Genomic DNA, 24,090 nt, shown 5'->3' with positions numbered 1-24,090 from the left:
CTTCCTTAGCATCTGCCGAGAACCACAGCTTCTATTAAAAGCATTTGAGCTTTTAGCCACACTGGGTGTGCTGGCTTGCTCTACTCTAGTATGTGTTTGCTTCATCCCTAGAAGTATTTGCTGATATCCTTAGAGTCTGTGGTTGCCTTAAATGAACAGGCCACCTATGATGCCAAGCAGGGCAGCCAGCTCTTATGCCCATCTCATTACACCCCAGTCTGACAGCCTGCTTCCTCCTTTTGCCTGGATTGCTAGAGTTAAGATAAGGAAGTATTTGTAAGTTTTTCACTAGTTGTTTTGCAATCACAGTTTATTTGCTTTTAGTTTAGCTCACGGTTTCTAGTTGCCATTTAGCAAACAGTGTACTTAAGGCCATCTTAAAAGAAGCAACCATTGCTTTTGAGCCTTCTCTTGCTTATAACTGAAAACAGTAATAGTTTGACCCTAAAAGCAAATGTAAAAAAAAAAAATATGTATACAGTAGTTTTTATGCCTTAAATCAGCAAGCAGTTCTCAACCTTCCTAATTGCTGTAACCCTTTAATACAGTTCTTCAGGTTGTAGTGACTCCCTGACCATAAGTTTATTTCTGTTTCTACTTCATAACTAATTTTGCTAGTGTTATAAATTCCAATGTAAGTATTTTGGGAGGTAGATGTTTGCCAGAAGGTTCTCAACCCACAGGTTGAGAACCACTGCCTTAAATCTAAGCCACGTTTCAAAACGAGCTGAGTGTTGTCCTGTAGTGTGTGATGTGTTCTTCATTGCTGTCTGAACTTGATTCTCTCTCCTTTTTGTCTACTTTAGTTGAAATGGATAGTCTGTCTGAACTATCCCAGCAAGGCGCCAACCACGTCAATTTTGGCCAGCAGCCTGTCCCAGGAAACACAGCTGAGCAGCCTCCGTCTCCTGCGCAGCTCTCCCACGGCAGCCAGCCCTCTGTCCGGACCCCTCTTCCGAACCTGCACCCTGGGCTTGTGTCAACACCTATCAGTCCTCAGCTGGTCAACCAGCAGCTGGTGATGGCCCAGTTGCTGAACCAGCAGTATGCAGTGAACAGACTCTTGGCCCAGCAGTCCTTAAACCAACAGTACTTGAACCACCCTCCCCCTGTCAGTAGGTCTATGAACAAGCCTTTGGAGCAGCAAGTTTCCACCAATACCGAGGTCTCTTCCGAAATCTACCAGTGGGTGCGGGATGAACTGAAACGAGCCGGAATCTCACAGGCAGTGTTTGCACGAGTGGCTTTTAACAGAACTCAGGTCAGTTTTGTTCCTTGTCCCGCCTCTCTTCTCCCCCTCCCTTGCTTTGATCCTGAGCCCCGTCCATGCTGGTGTTCTGTTCGTTCTTAAACCCTGGGTCAACCAATGGGATCACATTGCCTGTGGCTATGGTGCCTAAATCCAGTCTCTTCCTATTCTGCTCTGCTCCCCTTTCAGGAGCAAACGTCTGTCCTCATCCCGTAGAGCAGTAAGCATTAGCGGTGGATGGTGAAGAAGGGTCTAGCCTGGTGTCCTTTTCCATGTTTCTGTTCACACCAGACTTAAGTACATTAATGTGCTTCGTTGACATTCTTCAACTTTTTTTTGAAATTGTACAGCTTGCGAGTGATTTCCGTCGTTTAACTCTGCAGCATTTCTTAGCTTGTCTTCCTTCATCCATGATTTGTTCAGGTTCTTCATGTCTCATTCTTTTGTTTTCCCCCATCTTTATTTTGAGTGACATGCATTGTACAGTTCGGTTTCTCACTGCACATTGTGAGGATTGACCACACTTCTAAGGTTCTCTACTGCTGGTTCCTTTTTCTAGAGTCCCAGGATTTTTTTTTTCTTTCTTTCTTCCTTCCTTCCTTTTTTTTTTTTTTTTAAATCCACATAGTAAATATTTGAGAGCCATAAAATCTTTTATCACTCTGTAGCCCAGTAACACTGGACAGTGGAGAAATGGGTGTGGCTTGGTGGTATCTCACTCCTGTCTATGTAGCAGACTTGTGCTTGGTTGGCCTATAGGCATGAGTTTAAATATTCAATTTAGATTTCTCCTGGAGGCCTAAAAATGCCCCTCCCTGTTAATACCTTTTCTCTCCTGGGGCAGATTCCTGTGAGACATAATCTCTACAAGGGATTTTACCTTTATGTTTATAAAGGTTTATGTGTTTAGATACTAATATAATGTACATGGTGTTTATTTTGAGCCAAGCCACACTACAGTAAGAACATTTAGCTTTGAGGACATAGTATCTTTTCAGTTTTCTTGTTTTTATTTTTTTTTCTTTTGTTTTTGGTTTATTTGTCCTTTGCCAAACTCATTTTTGCCTTTAAGGTCATTTTTCTTATTATACAATTATAAGAATAATTTTTGGTACAAAAATAAGGTATTCCTTGTTAGCAGAGTGCCTGAACCTGGGAGAGTCCCATCTGTGGCTTGTGTTTGGCTGGCCCTGACGGGTTTTAGGTTCTGAAGGCCTGGTGGAGCCTTCCCGGTCCTTCCTACCAGTTCCCTCAGCTGCTTTTCCGTTCCTCATTGTTCTGCTTTTAGAAGGATGACTTTTAGACCGGGTTATATCTTGGGTTAAAAAACTTTGTATCATTTTTTTTTACCAGGATCCGTGTTTTTCCAGCTTTAAAGCTGTATTTATTATCAGCTAGTAAATTCAGTATGACTCTTAAATTCCCTTGGGCGATAATTTTTTAAAAAAATCAGCAAATCACAAGCCAGTGTCTAGAAATTCTGACTTGCCATAGCACTCTTTATTTTGTAAATACAATAATTACTAGTAATGTTTAGTACTGGGCCAAAAACTGGGACTACATAAAAGTCAGATGTTTGTTGAATTCGATTAAAAGCCTTCAGACAAAGGCAGCCTTGACACAGACACAGATTATAGATTTACTGATAGGCGCTTGAAGAATTGAACAAACAGTTGTATGCTAAAGCACAAAGGATATGTATGGCCTATGTGTGCTTAGAATATAGGGGTGCGGTCAGCACAGTTTCTAGCTGTGCCTGTGAAGGGCTGTCTTTGGTTCTTATATAGAACATTTGTGGCTCTCTGTAGGGTTTATTACTGGGAGTGCTGAATCCTCTTTTCATATGAATTAGCACCTTTCAAAAGGTGGGTCCCTGTAGTTTATATGAAGAGCAGTGAGTTCATTCTTCTGAGCATGGACAACAATGGCATAACTTCATCCAGATTCCAGTCCCTAAATGGGCAATTTTGAAAAAAGAAAAACAAAACAGAATTATTTGGAACCCTGGACTTATCAATAAACAGACTTAATTTTAAATACATAATTAAATATAAATACAAATTAAATTTTAAATATATAATATTTATATATTGGTGATGGGTGTTTTTCAGTGGAAAGAGATGTCGAGCCTTGTTTGGATTTTTTTAAATATGTATTGTTTCCTGTGGATATATAAATGTGTATTGGGAGCCAGCTTTTGCACACACAAGCATGTATGTATCTTTCAGTGGTCATACTTAAAAAAAAAAAAATCACACGCACGCGCCCACACGCAGCTGCATTTAGTTTGGTGATTATACATTCATATGAATGCATGTCGTGTGTTTATTTCAGAGTGTATGCATTTCAATAAAAGCAGGTGCAGAGTGAGAGTAGGGTGTGAGCGTGCAGTACGAAAATACACATGCTGATGCATATGTAGCGAGAGAGCTCTGCACTTAGACTGCACATCTCAAGTCGGTGTGTGTTCACTGCAGCTCACTTCCAACCCGGCCGGGTTCGAGCGTTACTATAAAACCCGTGTGTAAAAAGGCGAAGCTCGGATATGGGTAGGGAGTGTGTTAAAACATTGGTGTCGTAGGCAGCACGGTTAGGAATTGAGAATTATTTTAGTCATTGACGAGTTTAAAAATCCTGGATTTCCTGTTTTAGCTCGTGAGCCTCTCCCATCATCTTAATAGGGCTTCCCAAATTAAACCATAATCCTCCCAAGACTGTCGTATACAGTGTTGAACAGAGAGTCTACCATTTCTGAAAAGTTAAGGTGAAATTTATACGATGACTTGTTTAAAGGAATTCTCCCTTTCTGAATGATAGGCATATGTTATTTAATTGCTACTGAAGACAGTAGCTTTTAGCATATGCCATCCGTTCAGTTCTGTCTACGTGATATCTTTTTAATGGAAATCTATAGCCAGGAGTGAACGCCAGTGCTTCAACACTTACACACTTTTAAGTTCACCTCTCTCTGATACTGTCATTTAAAGGCTGTGCTGCAAGAAAACGCATTTCTTTAAAAACTAAAATAAAACCCAGAGATTAACTCTGATCCTGCTCAGTGACTTCCCCCCTTCTGACTTTGACACGCTTTATTTTCCAGTAAAATAAAGAATTAAGACGGTTTATTCGAAACTGATAACAGTAATGGACCCTCATGTCATGTTTTATTGAATTTGATTTCTGTGAATTATGCGGTGGAGAGAAATTCACCTGCTGAAGCATAACAGAAATCACTACTGTCTTCCTATCCTTCAGTGTGATTTAAGAAAAGTCCACTGTCCATGTCACTCACTATCGAGTAAGAAGCAAGAAGGTACCATTATCTGGCGTGACAGCTCTTGATGAACCTACCAAGGGACACAGAGACGAATGCATCCACTTACAACTTGCTTGGCACAAGGCCATGAGCAGGTGGAGTTTGAAAATAGTCTTTCACCTGGACACGTGATCAAGAACTCACCGAACAGGCCGGTAGCCTGGAGAATATTCTGTCTTTCTCTAGGAGGGAGGTTTCCTCAAATCTTTTTTTTTTTTTTTTGTTTCTGAGAGCTTTGAAGTTCCACAGAGCTGATAAAATCTATTTTAATCAGTGATTATGTTCAAAGAGGAGACAAACTGGAGGCCAGACAGGCTTTTTGTTCAGATTGGCCAGCTCTTTAACTTGTCTGCTGTTTTAAAGAATTTATAATGAGCCTTTGGAAGTACTGATAATATTTATTGGAGGTTTTCTTTCTTCTGCAATCATTAATGAATTTTACTTGTAATAACTTGCGTAACTCTTTGTCGGAATGTAAAAAAGGAGAGGTTTAGGAATTTATCAGTAAATGTATTCTTTAATTGAAAAGAATCAGGGCTCTCCCTTAGCCACTAAGTAATGACAGCAGAATAATTTGTTTTCATACATACCACACATATCTAATTATTTGTATGATCTGAAGTCCCAACGAATGCCAGATTCTTATTTCCAGGGAGAATAATATTTGTGACGTGTTGGGAACCCCTTTCATAACACACACTCTTCTTTTTACTTCTTTTTTAGAAACAAGATTACTGATTTTATCTAATTTAGTTCAGTGAATTTATTGAAGCACCTATGGGACACAGACTGGCTGTACTTTAATCTGGTACCTCAGCTGGTTCTGTGGTATGACGGGGTGCGGGTGGCCTTCCATACTCCTGTTTCTTTAGTATGCTGGATTGTCGATAGCGGATCAGTCAGTCATGAGAAACTAATACTAATGACCTTAACCGTCCCCGGCAAGACTGCACTGTATTTAACCTATATAAACTGGGGACAGGGACCACATAGATACTGACTTCATCAGCCATTCAAACTACAACCGGAACACGACCAAGACTTCCACTCTAGTGTCTGTGTCTTAACAGCAGTCATTTGCATCCAGATTATTCTACATTACTCCAGTAATTTTTAAAAAATTAACACTAATCATATGGTTTCTAACAATATTTTCAGGCATTTCCACCAGGGGGCACTCCCCTCATTGAAAGCTCTGGGCCAAAAAGGAAAAAAAAAAGTTTTCTGAAACACAGTAGATTGTCTACACTGGCTGCTTTGGAGCCCCTTGTGTGTCTGGGGTGTGGAACACTGTTGGGGAATTGGTACACTCTAGGCAGGAAGCCTGCCTTCACTCAAAGGGATGACTAAGTCTGGGGGAAAGGGCGCAGCAGGGGCAGCTCTCCTAGGCTTAAATGGGAAGGTTTGCCGACTTCAGATTCTCACCCAAGTGGTGATGTTTTCTGCCTGAACCACAGCCCCAATTTTGTCTTCTGTTAGCTTGAAGGAGAATGTTTCCGTGGCTTTTTTCACTTTCTCACCATACTTCTGCCGGGAAAGATATGTAAAATATTACTTTGCCATTTCGAGATTGTTAAATATCTGATGTCAAGTGCTCTAATGTATGAGAAACCTAAATATCGACAGGGTACCTTTTGCCCTGATTTGTTTTTTAATTTACTGACGAGTTCGTAGGTAGCCTCATGCAGATTGATGTTTCACAGGGCAAAGCCCCTGAGTGCCTTGGCTGAAATAGCCCCTGGCCTTGATTCTTTCGCCATAGCTTCTAATGACCATTTGAATGTATTCTAATGTCCCCCTTTTCACTTCTGTAGTCTATAGACACATAATTATTTTAGTATTTATCAACGACTTAAGCACAAGGCATTGAGTTAAAATGACAAAATTAACCATGCTGTTATCCTTGAGGATTTCGTGACATGTTAGATATTACATGCATTCCTGTGCAGTTGCTATATGTTGCTTTCCCACCCGTGTTTTTGTCTGTTTCATTCATGTATGTATGTATGTATGTATGTATGTATGCATGTATGTTTTTGAGACTAGGTCTTAACTGTGTAGTCTGGTTGGCCTCAAAATCACAATCTTACTGTTTCAGCCTTCCTGGTGCTGGGACTCAGGCATGGTACCCCGCCTTGATTCCAAGTAGTTTCTGTTTGTTTTTTAAGTGTATAACATTTTGTGGGAGCAGTGACTTTGTGTGTGGCATGTCTATTTATTTCCATAAGACACATCAGAAATGGTCTAATTAGTTGGCCTCGTATAGGTTAAAGAGCTGGATAATTGACTGTTCGAATCTGAGGTCAGTTGACAGGATGTTTGTTCTCAGTGGACACAGTTTCAGTTACTCGTTAGTATCCTGGCCAAAAGCACAAGAGCTTCAGCTCTTAAGTCACATTTCGTAGGAAAGTCCAGGCTTAAATCCAGGCTTTGGTTGCAGTAGACCAACTGAGAGGTTTATTTGTGACTAACTCAGTTCCCCAGAGCTTGGTGGCCAATTCTCCTCCCACCCCCTTAAGCACCAGCTTATAAGTCAAATGATGTATTTTAGAGGGATAAGTGTTCTCTTATCTATAATGTATCAGGCAACGTGATACACTGATGAGAAACTGTAACAGTCTCAAAGCGTTAAAACTCTGGGGAGTCTATTTTGCCTTCTCTCACTCAAATATACACTTCTGACCATTTCTTTAGGGTTTGGGTAGAGGTGGATTGTCAAATTATGCAAAAATCTGGATGTAATTCTACTGCGCTAACTATAACTGATGTAACTATACTATGGTAATATGTCTAAGTAAAGGAAACAGGCTGCAGATTGAAGATAGCTACCAGGTCCTGTCACCAGCGCAGCCTTTGCTGTTCTTGGACGTCAAACTACCCTCCAGATATATTAGGAGGAAATCACCCATTTAAAAAATAAATCCTCCCCTGAGAGAAAAACAAAAGTATTTTAATACTGAGTTGTTGAGGGAAGAGAAAGACCCTAAGAGAAGTTTCTAGATGTTTGTAAGTTTCTGCCGTTGCTAATAGTGATTTTTGGTTTTCAAGAGATTTGATGATATCCTTTTCAATATGTCAAATTCTGGGATAGATTTTTACAGTGTGGAAGGGTAGTTAAGTATCTCAGGTGTGATCTGTGGTTTCCTAATTCAACCTGTTACCTATCAGTGTAGCACAGAAAGTTTTACAATTGCTTATGGTGGTCCGTTTTCCTTTCAACAGTAAATTCAAATGACTCCCTGTGACACTTTGTAGATTGAAAATTAAGGAATAACAAAATATGATCTGTATAAACCAAAACCTTAGTGGTCTTCACCGATGTGCTGCAGCTTGTTCTCTGGTGTCTTCCTCAAATGCTTGGCCCATCCCTCTAGAAATGGCCTCGTGCATTAACGTGTCGAGCCGTTGGTCGCCCAGGCCTTTGTCTGGAAGCTTGAGAAAACGATACAGTTCAATGCTGTTCTGCTGTGGGGATCTTACTTAGTCCTAACTTCTCTCTGCCATCTCTCTGTGAAAGATTTCACGGCGAGTTAAGCTACTCAAAAGGAATGAGACCAATTAGGCCGGTTGAGTTTCTGCTATATGTAAAGCAGATGCTTAATAAAATCAAGGATACAATTGAGGCTCTCTTCTCCGCCACTCCAGTTGTAGCTAATATATTCCTCTGCAGACTCAGCCTGTGACTGCTCACTTTCCAAAGGCTGAGGAAAAGGCAGGGGATCTCCACAAACACCTCCAACCCCCAGCCACATCAGGGAGCACCCTCACCCTGGTATCTTTCTTCCCCTGCAGGGATTGCTTTCTGAAATCCTCCGCAAGGAAGAGGACCCCAAGACTGCATCCCAGTCTCTGCTGGTAAACCTTCGGGCTATGCAGAATTTCTTACAGTTGCCAGAAGCTGAAAGAGACCGGATATACCAGGATGAGAGGGAAAGGAGCTTGAACGCAGCCTCCGCCATGGGGCCTGCCCCGCTGCTGAGCACGCCACCCAGCCGCCCTCCTCAGGTGCAGCCTTCTCTTCCTTACAGTTCTTCCTCCTGCCCTAAAAAAATGCGATGATGACTGTCAGCCAGAAATTGGATAAATAGATACAGATGTTTAAAACTTGTGTAGATTTGCTTGAGAATTTCATCCCAAATCACCAATTCTGCTGGAAAACAGTCCATTCCTATTAGACAGAGAGGGAAGAAAACTGACTCATGTTGGTCCGAGTCTTTAGGGTTGAAGAAGCAACTTCCGTACCTCCACTGGTTACTACAGAGGTGCCGAGACACCACAGGACAGAAGTTATAAGGCCTGGTTGATGTCAGTGGCTTGAAGACTGCCATTTGAATAGTAAATAAAAAATAAATAAATAATTTTACTTATATTTATGCTTTCCAGTACAGGATGCAGCTGGTACCAATTACATATCGTCTCATTTGTAGTCTTTCATAATTAAGTTTAATACAATCCTTGAAGGACTGATAAAGAATTCTACCCATATTCCCAGAAATGGGCACATTTTCTATTTCTTCACATTTTTCTATTTTTTTAAGAAAAAAAAAATCTACCTGCTACGTAACTTTGTTGTGCATTATAAACCAAATTTTAAAAGTACCTTATAACTCCTAGGAGAAGTCAAGAAACAAATTTGCAGTGTGAACTGTTAGATGATCTAAGTTTTATAGCTTTACCTAAAATCCACCATCAAATATATTTTCTTCCATATTTAGTTTTTTGGCAAGTACAACCTGTAAAACTAAAATAGCTTTTTAAAAAAAAGTTGAATACAGAACACAAATTCAGAGTGTTAATGCAGTATAATGCCACAATCAAATTATGCATTGATAATAATTTCATTTCATCAATAATAAACAAAAAGTCCATATATTTCTGAATACAGAAGTATAGGAAAAGCCTAGTCAACAATAAGAAATGAAGCTGTCCCAGGAGCTTAAACGAGGACTGGGCACGCTCTCCAGCTATTTGTCGGACTTGAACTGTTGACATACTGTTCTAAAGTAATTATTTCTGAAATCTATTTTTAATGAAAATCAATCTGTCTTAATGTCTATAGGAGCAGGCTGTGATAAGATAATGCTGTTCTGAAAGAGACAAGGGTCACCATGTTCATACACAGCCTGCCTACCTACACATAGCTACTGAATTGGATTGGTAACCTGGTCTGTAAAAGATTTCCTAAAATACAGAGCTAGGAATTCTGTATAAATGTATATGATTTGTATGGCTGATTATGTAAAGACATATAAAACTCTCAGGGTTACCACGCCCTTCCTTTTTACAGCTACAGGGTGGTTCTGTACCCAGGTCCATTAACCTGGCCTTACTCTGTCTTGCTCTGAGGTGTTTAAATTCCATTTCTAATAACAATATGAATTTTAGCATGGAACATGTTTTCTTTTTAATCTGCCCAATTATTTAATTTAGTGCCTATACAGCTTTCATTTTCTAGGATTTGGGAGATTTTATTTTATTTTTTTCTAAATAGGATTCTGGTGATCACGTTAATCCGTATTCATTGAGGGGTGTCTTAGCCAAAGTTGTATTAGCTCTTAAGTAATAATTTTCATACACTCTTAAGATACTATTCAATAGCTGCCCTGTGTGGATATTTAGAAAGACACTGCATGTCAGGATTTGTGAGCCAGAAGACTGTAGTTACAGGTTTCTTGGGTGAGCACCTTTTGCTGTATTTGTTTGTTCTCAAAGGGGGCTGAGATCAACCAAACTTGTAGTTGGGTGTTGAGCCAACGGCGAGCATCAAGCATGGGTAGATACGCTAGCTTCTTCGTGGGATGCTTCCAGATTTCTCCTAGCACGGTCTCATTGGCCGTCTAACCACCCAACCCATAGGCGACTGTCTGATAATGTAGGTCTGTGTGTCTTGCTTGTATCTCAGAGAATTAATTTCCTTTACTCAATATTGTAACAGTGCTCACTGCCAATTAGTTCCATTCTACCCTTCAAACAGCACATTAAATTTTACCAAATTCTCGATCTGTTACCTCACTATAAAATGAATAAAGTTGGGGAAAGCGTGCTCTCCCGCTTGTGAGTTAGAACTGTTTTCAGTCAGCAGTTGAAGTTAAATAGAACCCCCAAGAGAGGTTTTCATATGCTTGCTTCAGGTAACCAAACTGGCAAGAGGAGGTGGGAAGCACCACAGAAACCGCCAGCCTCCAGAACTGTCTTCAGTTCTGTATATTACCAGAGAAAAATCTTTGCAAAATCACTATGCATTTCCTGTAAAATACAGAAATTTGAAACCTATTTTGAGACAAATTTTGTATTTAGCCTTGAACTCTGATTCTTTCTGATAAAAAGCACAAATAAAAGCATCAGAAGTGAAGGGAAGGTGCCCCTGGGGACACCCACGACATTTCTGAGCATGAGAGACAAGAATCTCTTCAGCATCATTGTATGTAGCTCACACGTTGAAAGGTGGTGCAGTGTTCCCTGGGCACCCTAGACCAAGGAGCTAAGCTGTTGAGGAACTTAGATTTTAAGTCATCTTTACCATGAGATTTACTTAGAGTCATCAGAAAGATGTCCTACAAGTACCTTACTGGGAGACGACCGCCCAGCTGCTGAAACAGCAAAGCGAATGCTCACCCAGCCATGCTGCCCTGCGCCCAACGCACCCCTGTCTCCCGTAAAGCAGCAGAGGTAGCCATGAACTGTCCTCAGCCCGAGCTGGGAGGCGTTGGGCTAACCCTAACTGTCAAAAGCATATTTTCATAAATCCCGTGCTGCAGTTTAAAAAGGAAAACTACCTTGCAGTATAATGGTTCACAGTTTTCTAAGCACCTTCCCATACGTTAATTCATTGAATCCTAATACCACCAACCTTTTGCTAGGAGAAAAATGAAAAACCCAAGTGAAATGTTTTAATTAAAGTTTTCAAACCCTAATTAGATTTGTTGCATTTTCCTTTGCCTCAAGACGTCTCAAAACACAGTTTTTAAGGAAAAGGGTGAAAGTCAGGGGAAATGGGAATTTGTGTTGTTAGACTAGGAGGAATGTTCTAGACTATTGCCTGGATTCCCTAAATTAAATATTTGACAAACGATCCATTTGGAATGGCTTTGCGCGGTGACATTTCTGGTATGATGGAGAAAAGTCACCTTCAAAACTGCCGTCATAAGACAGTGCCTTGGTCTGTCTTCTGGATTTGCTTTCCGACTGCTGGGCGAAGTTGCCCAATGAAAACATTAAGGGTTTGCCCTGCAGAACAGATAAGCTTAGGCCAATGCCTTCTACGTGAGGTGTTTCCTTGTGTTTTTATTTGTGTATTTTCATACACGTTGACTTCTGGAGTTACTTTCCCAATTTTAACTTCTGTGAGACCTGTTTTCACAAGTTGTGATTTTTTTTTAAATGAGTTCTATGGTTCTTTTAAACTTCATGTTTTCTGTGTGTCTTCCTGGGATTCCTTAGCTCCTTTCTAAGCCAGATGTGATGTTTCCTAGAAACGTTTACACCATGTTCCAAGTCCATATAAGGACTATATGGTTAATGTGCCCTGTGTTGCTCTGTCTTTCACAACAAATCCCTCCATGATTCAGTGAAGCACAAGTTCATGTTGACTCAGGTTTGGTTCCAGGAGTGCACTTAGCACTGGAGAATGGTGTTACTTGTTGTGGATTCCCTGGAAAGCCTTAACTTTTACATACTTGTGGAAGGTTTCTCTTAATGTTACCTTTTATAGAGTGTGCCTATCTCAGGTCTAGATTTAGGAAGCAATATTAATATTGTTCCTACGGAAAGTTCAAACCACAGTGCTAAGGCATTGTTACATAGAACCACTTTTCACCACCCCTAAATAGGCCCATAAAGTTATTAAGAAGAGGTAAGTGTTATACCGTGGAAAATAAATTTAGATTAGATTTTTTTAATGTTAATTATAAAACCGTTAGCTTCTCAAACTTTGAACTTAATAGGAAGGTTTAGCAAAAGGCTTACACAAGGCAGGCCCACTTCTTGGTCACTAAGTAGTTTTCTAACTAACAAGACCCCATAGAAGAGCATATAACTCCCCAGGAAACTGAAGTCTAGAGCTCAGCCTGGAGCAGGAGGTTATTAGTTCCCCTGTTGTAACAACTTTTCCAGTTTTAAAGTAGAGTAGTAGTAGCACCTGCTGTAGGCTAAGTAGTTCGAGAGGTTGATACGCATGCACACAAACCAGCCAATAAATATCAATACTCTCAAAATTAATTGAAGATCGTAAAACTTTAATTTGTGTAAGAAAGAGCTTGTGGGCAGCTTCTCCTGTACCAGGTAGAGCGTGTTCACCACCCATAATAACAAAGGGGAGTTAGTCTTGTAAGCCTGTATGTAAGATCTGAGGCATTTAGCAATCGGTGAAGAAGCAACGTCAAATTTTCATATAAAATGTGTGCTCTCCTGTGCAATTTTAGTGCACAGTAGACCCTAGCCTGTCCCCTACCCAGGAGGGTAAATAGAAGCTCCCGTTCCTAACGACTTCCCTGGCGCCACCGTAATGATGGAGTTCTATGCCCTACCTTGATAAAAGCTCTTCCAGTTGCAACTGCATTTATTTCACCTCCTATGCTATTTGTGGAGAGTGAAGAGTAGTTTGTTTTGCCTGGGATGAACTACTTTATGAATTTTAATGGATGATATAATATTAAAAGCTAAACCAGGATTAAAGAAGATTTTTTTCTTGTACTAAGCAAAAATAGTACTTAGTAGAGTGAAGGAGAAAAGATTTTTGTTTCCATTTTTTACCTGGGGAAAAATTCAGCTTTCATACTTTTGAAAGGCTGCCCAAGTCGGTTCCCTTTAAGCAATCGCTTGTGTTTAGGAAAAAATGTGGTTCTAGAATTCTAATGGCTTATCTGTGATAAGATGCATATCTGGGCCAGCAAGAGGAGCTTTGCTAAATACTTTTAAACTGAGTAATGCAGCCAGGTACTAACTGTATATTTTTAAAGACTTTCTCCACATGCTTTTCCTTTAATGCCTCTTTTTTTTTTCCTTTTATCTCCACCCCCCCTACCCCACCCCCAACAGACCAGGAAGCAGCTATTCGCTTGGGTTTTGTGCTGTAGGATTTTTGCTTCTCAGTTCAAGTTGTAACTGCTTTATAGGAAACTTAAAGGAAATTTTAGAAACAGAATCTCAGAAACTTAAGCTCCCCAATTTAATTTTTACAGAAGAATGAGAATTGTTAAGACCAGGCAAAATCCCAACTTTCTTTAAACCAGAGTTGTTGCTATACAGATTGTACCAAGAAACTGTTTCTTCCAGTGTGCTGGACTTCGGGGCCCCCACGTCCATAACATTCAATTTTCAAAAGCAATTGAAATGGCTTTTCTCTTTCATTAAAGCAGTGAGAAAAATAGGTATTAGAAGAGACCCCATGGGGTGATCAGATCTACCCCTCTGCCTCAGAGCAAGACCACCCCAGAGCAAAGTTTCAAATCTCACCAAAGCAACTTCGTTGGCAATTTATGGTAATGTGTTAACTCTTCTAGCTCCTAAAGTGCCATTTAGCAGATTATGGCTTCAAAGCCCTGTGGGTTTCTAGTGGCCTCCAGTCTTAATGTACCCCTTGCTGGTATCTACCCTGAGCTGGAAAAGGAGCCACTCCCACTGAGACCAGGTGACAGTTTTACTGACCCCTCTGTGCTGGCAGCCAGCCATCTCACAGCCAGAGGTTTTCCTTCTGCTGCTGGAGTTGGGATGGAAGGTGTCTTGCTGGGTCCTGTCTCCTGGTCATAAGTTAGGGAGAAATGTCTTGACCTCAAGGTTGGGAGTTAGAAGGATTCAGAAGGTGCATTTCACAGGGAACTTGCATTTACTTTCAAGAACTTAAATCATCCCCTTCTGGGCTAACCTCTGCTCCCTTTCGTGGAAAGTGTTCTGGGGACCAAGTGAAAAACAATGGGGAGACTGCAGTTTGACATTTATTATCTGTGCATTTTTCCTAGCACATGCTTCATTTTTCTGTTGCTCAAAGTTGATTTGCAAGGTTTCTAGAGAAACCTCGGTGTCTAAAGGATCCCCCAAAATGGGCTCCTTTGTCCTCTTGCTGTGAGAAGAAGCATGATCCTGCCTCGGGACTAAGATGTCCACTGCAGTTTTGTCAGTTTCTAGGAAAACGTGGGCCTATGGCTCATTTGAAGAGTGTCAAGACTGCTCTGTATAACGGAGCAGGATAAAAAAAATGAAGATTGGAATTAAAAATAATAGTATCACATTTTTTAGATTGCGATTTGGTTTTCAGCCCCCAATCTTTGTCGGGAGGGGACACCTTTCCTCAGCCGTCCCTGCTGATCTCTGTTATCAAAGGCATGGCACACATTTTTGAGCGATTCTACATTTTGAGTCGTTTTGTGGAGTTCACTGATGGTGTCCGTAGTGGAGCTCACAGAACTGTTCAGTCACTTTTTAAGAAATGTTTTATTGTCTCAATTCTCTAAGTCAGAAGGAAGTCGTTGTATGCCGGAACGCCAGGAAACGGCGAAATAAGCAGGCAGAGCAGTTTGGACATCACGTGTGTACCGCAACCAGCCTTTATAATAATTGAACACAGCTTTCTACCTGCTTCATGGATGGATAGAAGATTTAAATGCGCAGTTCCATAAATGGCTTTATTATGGAAGATTTTAAAATGAAACATAAGAGGGAAAGGCATTTTAAAAAAGTCTGAAATTAAAAAGGCCATAGTATATAACAGCTATCAGTGAGCTAACTGTCTATTAGGCACCGGGCACCCGGCGAAGACGCAGTGCCGTGCGTTACGGTTTTAATTGTGAATTTCCTTTGTTAGGGCTGAAATGAGAGATAATTGTGAGACAATTAGTTTGGCGTTTTCAAGTCCTTGAAGCTCCTCTCTTTCCCAGAAAACTTCCTTTATGGCGTTATTTTTCCTGGTTGTCAGCTGGCAGTTGCCGTCACATTACAGATGCAATCACCTGTGACAGTGTGACTTCCTTAACTTACGCTATCAGATCTCAGGGCAGTAACTAATGCCGAATGACCGCACTGTTGATCACCTTGATCGTAAAAGGAGTAACGCTGCCCAGCTTGGATGCTGAGCCTGAGAAGCTCTGACTCAATTTGGCTAATGAAAAATGACAGCCACGCTCAAAATGTTTTGTAGGTGAAAACAGCTACCCTCACCACTGAGAGGAATGGGAAGCCAGAGAACAATACTATGAACATTAACGCCTCCATTTATGACGAGATTCAGCAGGAAATGAAGCGTGCTAAAGTGTCCCAAGCACTGTTTGCAAAGGTTGCCGCCACAAAAAGCCAGGTAAGAGCCTCAGACAGGCGTTAGAATGTTCGTCTGTGATGCCTGTGGTACGGTCAGTGACAGCCATGTCCTCCGTGTTCGGTGTGAGTCGGCATCGCAGAGAGGTTGCAGCCTCTAGGACTATGTAGAGAGCTCGCTTAGCAGTGTGTTGAGATGTAGGTTGTAGACATTGGGTTTCCTGGTCCCCCAGCTCCTGGACTAAGGATGTCTTGGGCATTCTCTGGGTCAGTTATTGGTTCCTTTCAGGGGTGGACTGTCACGTGTACAGTTCACTAGGCTGGTGTGTCATAATAGAACATGTAACGTCATAGAAGCCATGAACTGTTGCTTGGTCAATCCTCGGATGACCTTCAGTTTTCATCCTAAAATCCCCATACAGCTTTATCTGCAACTCGTCTACCTGCAGCTGTTCCACAGTTGCTGAAACAAATCACACACCCCATCGCATGTTAGTGATTTTAGTTTTTCTGTAGTTGTACACAAGGCAAATTGAGTTACACTCAGAACCTGACCAACACTGATGACTGCATAGAGTTAAACCGGCAATCTAAGACCTCTTCAATCCAGTTCAGAAACAACAGCTAGATCATCCAGCTTCTTACCAGCATGACTCTCATGTGTTGGTAACTGCTCACTAGAGCCGTCTGGTAGAAAAAGCTCACGGCTGTCTATTAGCTCTTCCCCAGAGCCATGAATACAGACGTAGAGTACAGAATTCCCTTCCCTTCCACAAAAGGACTTGGTAACACCGAGGTGGGACTTAGAGGCACACAAGGGCTTGGGTGAGATTTGAATAACCTGAAATGTTACACAATTCTATTTTCGTAATTGCTAAATGCTCTTTTGTAGAACATCCTAACCATTGTCAATTGTGATAAAATATACAATTCTGGAGTAGTTGCTGCATGACAAATTTATAACACAATACTTTTTGACTTTTCCAAAAATTTCACTCTGTGTGCATTAATAACAGTACTTAATGGGAGCGTTCCTTGAGAAACATGTCGCTCCTGTTTAAGTTGTAGGCCGGATGAATACTTAAGGGGTATCTTGGAAATGTTATATAAAAATGACTGAACTCAAGCTGTGGACTGTAAAAAATTATAGCTTTATAGGCCGCATGCCTGCCTACCCTTCAATCACTGTCAAAGTGATAATTTCTACAATAATATGTTTCTTTTATTGTGAGATTCTAAACATCAAGTACTGTTTAAACATTAAACTGAATTGTTTATGTTAGTGCTGTACTCAGCGTGTCATACATCGGGCCACCGTAATCTCTCATGGAATGTAAAATTCTGTCATGAATCATGGCTTGCATATCGGAAATTACTGTAATTTTGATTGGAAATTACAGGGCTCTTGAAATGTTTCTAATTATGATAGAATGTTAGAACCGCTTCAAACCTGTGTGCTTCTTCAGATGTCTTCATTTACATGCCAAGACTAGGAGTTAAGGAGAACTGTCCTGTTCTCACTCTACCCCCACAACCCGGCACATTCTTGTTTTGACTACTTAGTCTAATTATGATGAGGATCTCTTATTTAAATATATATTATTTTGCCTTTCCTTCTGATCCTACATCCCCCCCACCCCACCCCACCCCAGCCTGTTCAATTACATAATAGACTGCCTTCCTACCAGGCACTTTCTCCAAATCTTCAAAATGGAGGAGCTAGATACACATGATTATAATCAGGTCAGCCAGGAAACAAAACAAACAGGAATTCATATGAAAACTTCTCAGTTTGCATCATCTAGTTGTCTGTCACCTGTCCTTGTACCCCTTCCTGTCGCCTTTCTGACCAGGGCCTAGCCACCACCAGGGCCTAGCTCCTAAGTGATAGCAGAGACCCCTCGCCTTTGGCTTGAGTTACTGATTTAGGAAGCACGCAGGAAGCAACAATCGGCTAGTTCAGGTCTGTTTGGTATCCTGTAGAGTTTTTAAAAATTGTCACTTTGCCCTTTTTGCCAAGCCTCATGTCTGCATTTCTACGATGTTGATGGGCAGCTTCTAAGTATCTCCCATCTCTCTGTATCCCAAGAACACCCCAAACTTCTACTCTCCCCTTTTAGTGTTTGAAGAAACTCCAAGGAACCCATTAGAAGCTGTAGGCCAAGTGGACATGTGTCTCCTATCCCCTTGAATAGCTAGTTATTCACAATTCCTAATGTATTCTACTTTATTCTAATGTTTTCTTATAGCATTTCTATAGTTTTTGTCTTGCTTATTCAGTTAGATATTATGCCGCCCTTTGTGTGAAAATGCATGCAAATATTGAGAGGGGTTATGTGCAGTGAGTCCAGAGCCTGTATCCTAACAGAGGAAATCTGACCAGCAAGGTCATGAAGTTTTTTGTTCTTTTGGCCCTCATATCTCCCAAAGGAAACAGAAAAGCTCATGAAAAGTCTTCACGTCACGTGGTAAAATGTGTTACGACTAAGACAGTTCTTTACACCTCACATAAGTGAGCTGGGGCTCACCAGAGGGATAGCATTCCTCCGGGTGCGTAGACTGTAATATATACGTGTGGACCTTTACGTTGCAGAGCACTATACATAATGGACAGCATTTCCTAATGCTCAGTAAATGACTCCGCTCTTTCCGTGCAGAGCAGTGATTTATCATGTATTTATGTATCCGAGTACCCCCCGTTTTAGAAGGTAAAGGACATGGCTACAAGTGACTGATGCATGGAGTGTTTTCTGTACAAGGAGCCTGCCCATGTTGAGCCTGCCATTTAGCCTGTTCTACATCATCTCGTCCTTTTGATGAATAATAGAAATGAGATTGTTTTAACTCTAAAAGGAGTGTCGGAATGAAATATGCAAGGGAAAACCGAAGGTAGGCTACTTTTGTGCTTGGTTACAAAAGCAGGCTAATGCAAACTTGAAAAAGATGATGGGCTTTGAACGCAATGCGAATAGCTACCAGCGAATACATTCTCCGTTTCCAATAAGCAGCAGCGGCTGGCTTTTCCAGGTGAGTCAGATTGGAATTTTATCAAACGTTTAGTCTGATAACGTTCAAGTTATTATGGGAGCAGGGTTTGCTAATTTCACTGTTTTAAAAAAAATTAGTTGATTTGGGTAATAACCATTCCCGTGTCAAGGCTCCGTTACTGTTCATCGACTTCAGTGTTTTCATCTGGGAGATGGAAGTGGAGGCTTTTCCTTAATAGTGGCAGATGTTGGAATCTAATTTTATTCCGCAGCAAACCCCCCGAGAGCTTTGAGACTTCAGGTGTGTGTCCAGCAAGGGGACATCAACTGCACCACAGGCCTTGCCTTGTACATGCAATTTTTACACTGATTTTTGTGTATGTGGAGTGGAGTCTGCAGACCCAGCTGCATGGGCAGAGTTGAGGGCGTTTACTGTGTCTCCATTCATGTTAGCAAATGACTGCCTGCCCTCCCTTGCTTCCCAGAGCAGTGTATAGGTGCAGTAGGGGCTGCTGCGATTGCCCTCCTGCTGGACAGACTTTCAACGCAATCCTCTTTAGGTTCTGCAAGGAAGACGACTCTGTCTACCATGGTTTGGAGCTCGATTAATAAGTAGAGTTTATTTTTATTTTTTAAATACATTTAAAAAGATAGGTTTTTTTTTTTCTTTCTCTTTTAAGTGAAAAGTAGCATGGCTTGCTGTAGTATAGACCAGAGAATTTAAAGCCATTTTTGTTTCTCCTATCAATTTCAGACACTTCTGTCAGTGAGGTGCAGGGCTGTAATGGGAGTAAGAGAGGGACCCAGGAAAAGGAGAAAGAGATCTTCAGGGTTCCTTTGGTCCTAGGTTTAAGAAAAAATTAAACATCACTCTTATTTGTAGGTTAGGTGAGTTGAGATGTCTTAAATACAATTAAACCTTCACAAATCAGGGGTGCGGGGTGGGCGGCGTGACGTAGGGCTAAAAACGTAGGCTATAAAAGAATGTATAGTGGCAACACTTAGAGATAAAGCAGGGAGCTCGTGACACCGGATCCTAGCATGCTAGGGAAGGCATCGTTGGTTCTATTCAGATGGAGTTGCACTCAGAACTGGGTGCTAATTCATTCTTTTCGAATGTTCACGTCACAGACGCTGCTGTGGCACGATTTCACCTGTGCAGACTCTTATTTAAGGCACTCAGGAGGCCCCGCAGACGTGTGAGTCACAGTTTCTCTTATTTCTGGTGCTACAACTCTGAACAGCCGTGTGTGAGAAGATCCCGGTGCTGTGTCCTCAGAGCCCATCTCCTAGACGCTCACGAGTTCCTCGCCGGGGGCTGTTCCTTTGCAAACTGTACCTGTCTCGTCCTTCTTTCCAGCAGGGTGGAGCCAGGCCTTGGTCATTGGCAGCTCAGGTCTCTCTGTCTGCTTGCCTGAAAGGAGGAAGGGCAGGAGGAGCTTTGATGAGAACAAAGAGGAGAAAAAAGCTAGAAGCTAACACCTAACCTCTGCAGCTCCTATCTCTCTCCTGCTAGTCGAGCTTAGCTCATGCTCGACCAAGTCCCTGACTAGATGCTTGAGTAGGAAGGAGGGGTTTGCCGGTTTCCTCTTTAGTGTGTTTGTAGCCATTTGCTGAAAGTAGCATGTGTGTTAGAACTAGGGATCCGGACTGTAGTTTCCATGTTGATCTATTTCTACTTGGATACTAATCCAGCCTAGTGGAGCTGGTGGCTTTAAGCACCAGCCGCCCTTGACCACGAGGCAGGCAGTCACCACTGTATGCCAGATTACGGTTTTCAGGACCAGTTAAATCGGTGGATCGAAACAGGATTAGATTTCGGTGCTCTGAAACAAGTTATGTTTTGGTCTCTCAGGTCCAGCATTATTAAATAAAGTGTGTAATTGCCCGTTTTTGACTAAAGAGTTATGTAAAGGGATATCTTACCCCTTAAATACTGTTCCTACCTAAGTCCGTCAGAGACCTTTGGCTACCTTGCTACTATTTTTAAACGGTTTAGAACCTCTAGAAAGCTAACCGGAAGCCATGTGGTCTTCCTTTTGCTACCAGCTTAATAGGTTTAGCTGTTTCGGATGTAGTGGGATCCATTGAGCTCAGTTTTTTCCATTTTTAGGAACTTTAGGTAGAATTTAGAGAAAAAGAATTTTGTGACTCTCGGACCAGCTCTGTGAAGAAGGTCTTCAAGAGGGGAAACGAGGGAGGCCACCGTGTGGGTGCCATGCTACAGCAGCAAGTGAGGGCCCCTTTAGCGTCTCCTTAGCCACAGGACACTTTTTTTTTTTTTTGTCCTAAAATGGTGGCATAGGCCACACAGTGTGGACTGAGAACCTTAGAGGCCCCTGATCCAGAAGTTCTGTGGTATCCATGCTTCAGTCAGGTTAGCTTTTCCTAGACACCATCAGCAAGACAAGGGAAAGGAGCAGACTGAAGGGTGTTAGCTCCCACCGTGAGTGGGTGTCTCCCCTTAAACTCCACCCGAATGCCATGCAGATGTGATCTTTCAGCAAACTGCCTGATTTTTTGAACCTTTTCTTGGGGGTCACAGCAGTCGTGTTTTATAGTTTGGATAATTAAGGTAGGTTTTAACTTTAGCTTTCCACTCCCCTCACCTGGGGACTCAAAATAAAGGCCCCATGAAATGAATGAGCAATGAAATAGGTTTATGCATAGTAATAATAGGAAAATAACTGAAAGAAACTGCAGATTTTCGCATCAGGCAGAGTTGCAGGAGGTCACAGGACCTGGGTAGAGACTGCGGATCTCACCCACTCCCCTGCCTCTTAGAAAGTAACCTTAGTACTTTAACTTTTTTTTTGGTTGTTGTTCTAAGTATTTTTTTTGTATGCGATTCTTTTGCTGTGTAAAATGACTCGATGCCTGATTACCAACTAAAAAGAAAAGTTCATAACTTTTCTTGCAGGGATAAAGCTGTTTTTTAATTGGCTGTTAGCTAGAGAACTTGTACAATAGGAAGCCCAAGCCATTTGCGGAGTTGATTTCTAATTGTCAAATTGATGAAGTTGTTTTTCTCCCTAAATCTTAATCTACTTCTGTTGTAGGTTAATAGAAAAAAAAATCTATTCTCCTTTGATTTATTTATTTATTTATTTATTTTGATTCAAAATCTCCAGTTGCTTTCGTGGCGTTTTCAAGCAATTCCCCTTCAAGCAGCATACTTCAGGAATTGGGTTTAAACACACTGTTTCATAAACCGCCAGCCTCCTCGGCCGCCCCAGTGCCTCTGATTCCGTAAATCAGATCATAGGCAGCATGCTGTCATATAATAAGGTGTCTGATCCTTATTACCAGTTTGTTGATGCACAGACTCCTTCAAATTGACCATCGCAACACATGGTTTCCCTGGAACTAGCTGTGATAATTAGCGTGGTTCTAATGAGACAGAATGTCACTGATCTTGTGCTGAACTGTCGAGTATCGACACTACGGATGGGAACTGTCAGAGCCCGCCATCTGTGACAGCGCTTGGCATATTCCAGTGGCAAGGTAGAGTGTGCTCGGTAGAGTATTTTCAAACAAATGGCCCTTTTCTTGACGAGGCTCTGCGATCTGTACGAACGCAGGAGAGTGGGCGACCCAACTTCGTCCTACATGAAGCCTATCTTGACGTCCACAGAGGACTATTGAGTGTGCTCAGTGTCACTTAAGGGAGGAAGCTTTTGTTTATCTGGTGACTTTTAAGTGGCCATTCTTTCCCTGTTGCATGTGCTTGCTGGTGTGATGTGTGTGGTAGCCTCTCCCAGTTGCCCCATATTGTCAGCTCGTAGTAAAACAGTCACTTTAGATACTTCCCCTGATTTTAAAATTGCCTTGTTTAGAAGAGATTTGTTGGGGAGCTGAGGATGGCTTTTAGTGATGAAGTGGTCTGAGTTAGCAGAGGGAAAGGGGAAACGGAGGGAGAATTCAGAATGCGGGTAAGAACGCACAGGAAGAATTAGAATGGACAGAACGCCGGTTGGGTCTGCAGACTGCGGAGAGAAGGAGAGAGGTTTTACTGGAGGAAAAGTCCAGCACTGCTTATCATCCAAAATATGCTTTGTTTCTCTTTATTTCCTCCTCTCTGGCAGACCACACAGGGCTTGTTCTGAAGAACATTTTCACTAATCTGATCAGGCAGCCAAATACGCCGGGAAAACTGCTTTAATGATCCCACTAATTACCTCAAGTCAATATGAACTGTATTATTAGACTGAGGGAAAATATTCCATTAGGTCTCCCCCTCGGGAGTTTCTCCGCTTTGTGATGTCACCGAAGCCTTCACCCTCTCGCTTGTAATTAATTTTATTTACACACGCAGGCACGCACAAGGTCACACCTGCAGAACCATCGCTGGCCAGGGAGCGTGTGGCACTCGGGCTTAATCAGATCTGTCATAATTACCATTCTGCATGTTTCTGACACACGCTGTGAAATATTTCAATTTAACTGCCGCTACCAGCACAACCAGATGTAGTGCGAGTGTGGCTGCACTGGAAATATTATTCCGCAGGATAAACTCTCTCCTCCTCCCTCCCCCCTCCAGCTAATGTGGCACAGAAGCTGATGCATCCTGTAAATCTTGAATGCAGCGCTAGATTGATAACAGGCGATTAGACAGTTTAACCACAAACAGCTTGTTCATTTTTCACAAATGAAAACCACATGTGGTAGAACTAAGATTTCAGCCCCCTTTTTTGTAAGGGTTGGGGTACGTGTGTGTGTGGAAGATGTCCTTAAATAACAATAAAATGCAATCAAAAGAAGTTAAGTGTTTAGAAAAATGGAGACATTACCTAGTTTTCCTCCAGATTTATCAAAACCTCATCATTTCCATTTTAATACTTTTACTGAAACTTAAATGGGAATAGGAATGTGGTCTCTGGTGGACTTTCTGAATATTGTATTTTTTTAAAAAATAATTTCTTTTCTTTTGCTCTGTGGGAGTGTAATAGTCCTTTGACCTTATGCTGTTTTTCTTAAAAAAAGAGTTAACAGTTCCTTAATGAAGATTTTGAATGAGTTTCTAAGGCTGAACATACAGCTTTCCAAAGATATTTTAGTTAATAAGTTACATCAAGTTTTTGTGGTCAGATATCAGACAATCCCCAAACGAAACAGTCTCAGCCAGAAAAATTTATAGATACTTGATGACTGGCAGCCATTTGCAAAGAAAGTTGAAGAATAGTGTTTTCTGCATTAGTACACCAGAGCACCCCAGAGGGTGTCAGAAGTCCAGAATTTCCACCCATCAGTATATAGAAGCTTCACAGAAGGCCACAGTAGGTGTGAAAGGAACA

The 24,090-nt window shown here is 41.5% G+C and overlaps 1 protein-coding gene across 6 annotated transcripts in view; it reads left to right on the top strand.

Annotated features, from left to right (window-relative positions):
* Nucleotides 1-24,090, top strand: part of Satb1 (SATB homeobox 1) — an 88,958-nt gene that overhangs the window by 42,038 nt on the left and 22,830 nt on the right. For all 6 annotated transcript variants that reach the window (XM_032900818.1, XM_032900819.1, XM_032900817.1 and 3 more), the window contains 3 exons: nucleotides 807-1,261; nucleotides 8,358-8,570; nucleotides 15,697-15,852. In XM_032900818.1, the coding sequence (XP_032756709.1) occupies nucleotides 807-1,261; nucleotides 8,358-8,570; nucleotides 15,697-15,852 (824 nt within the window). The remainder of the gene's footprint in view (nucleotides 1-806; nucleotides 1,262-8,357; nucleotides 8,571-15,696; nucleotides 15,853-24,090) is intronic.

Source organism: Rattus rattus, chromosome 4, assembly GCF_011064425.1.
Source record: "Rattus rattus isolate New Zealand chromosome 4, Rrattus_CSIRO_v1, whole genome shotgun sequence".
In the NCBI taxonomy this organism is placed as follows: Eukaryota; Metazoa; Chordata; class Mammalia; order Rodentia; family Muridae; genus Rattus; species Rattus rattus.
Note: the sequence above shows the minus strand (reverse complement) of the source record. Positions and strands in the feature narration are given on the sequence as shown.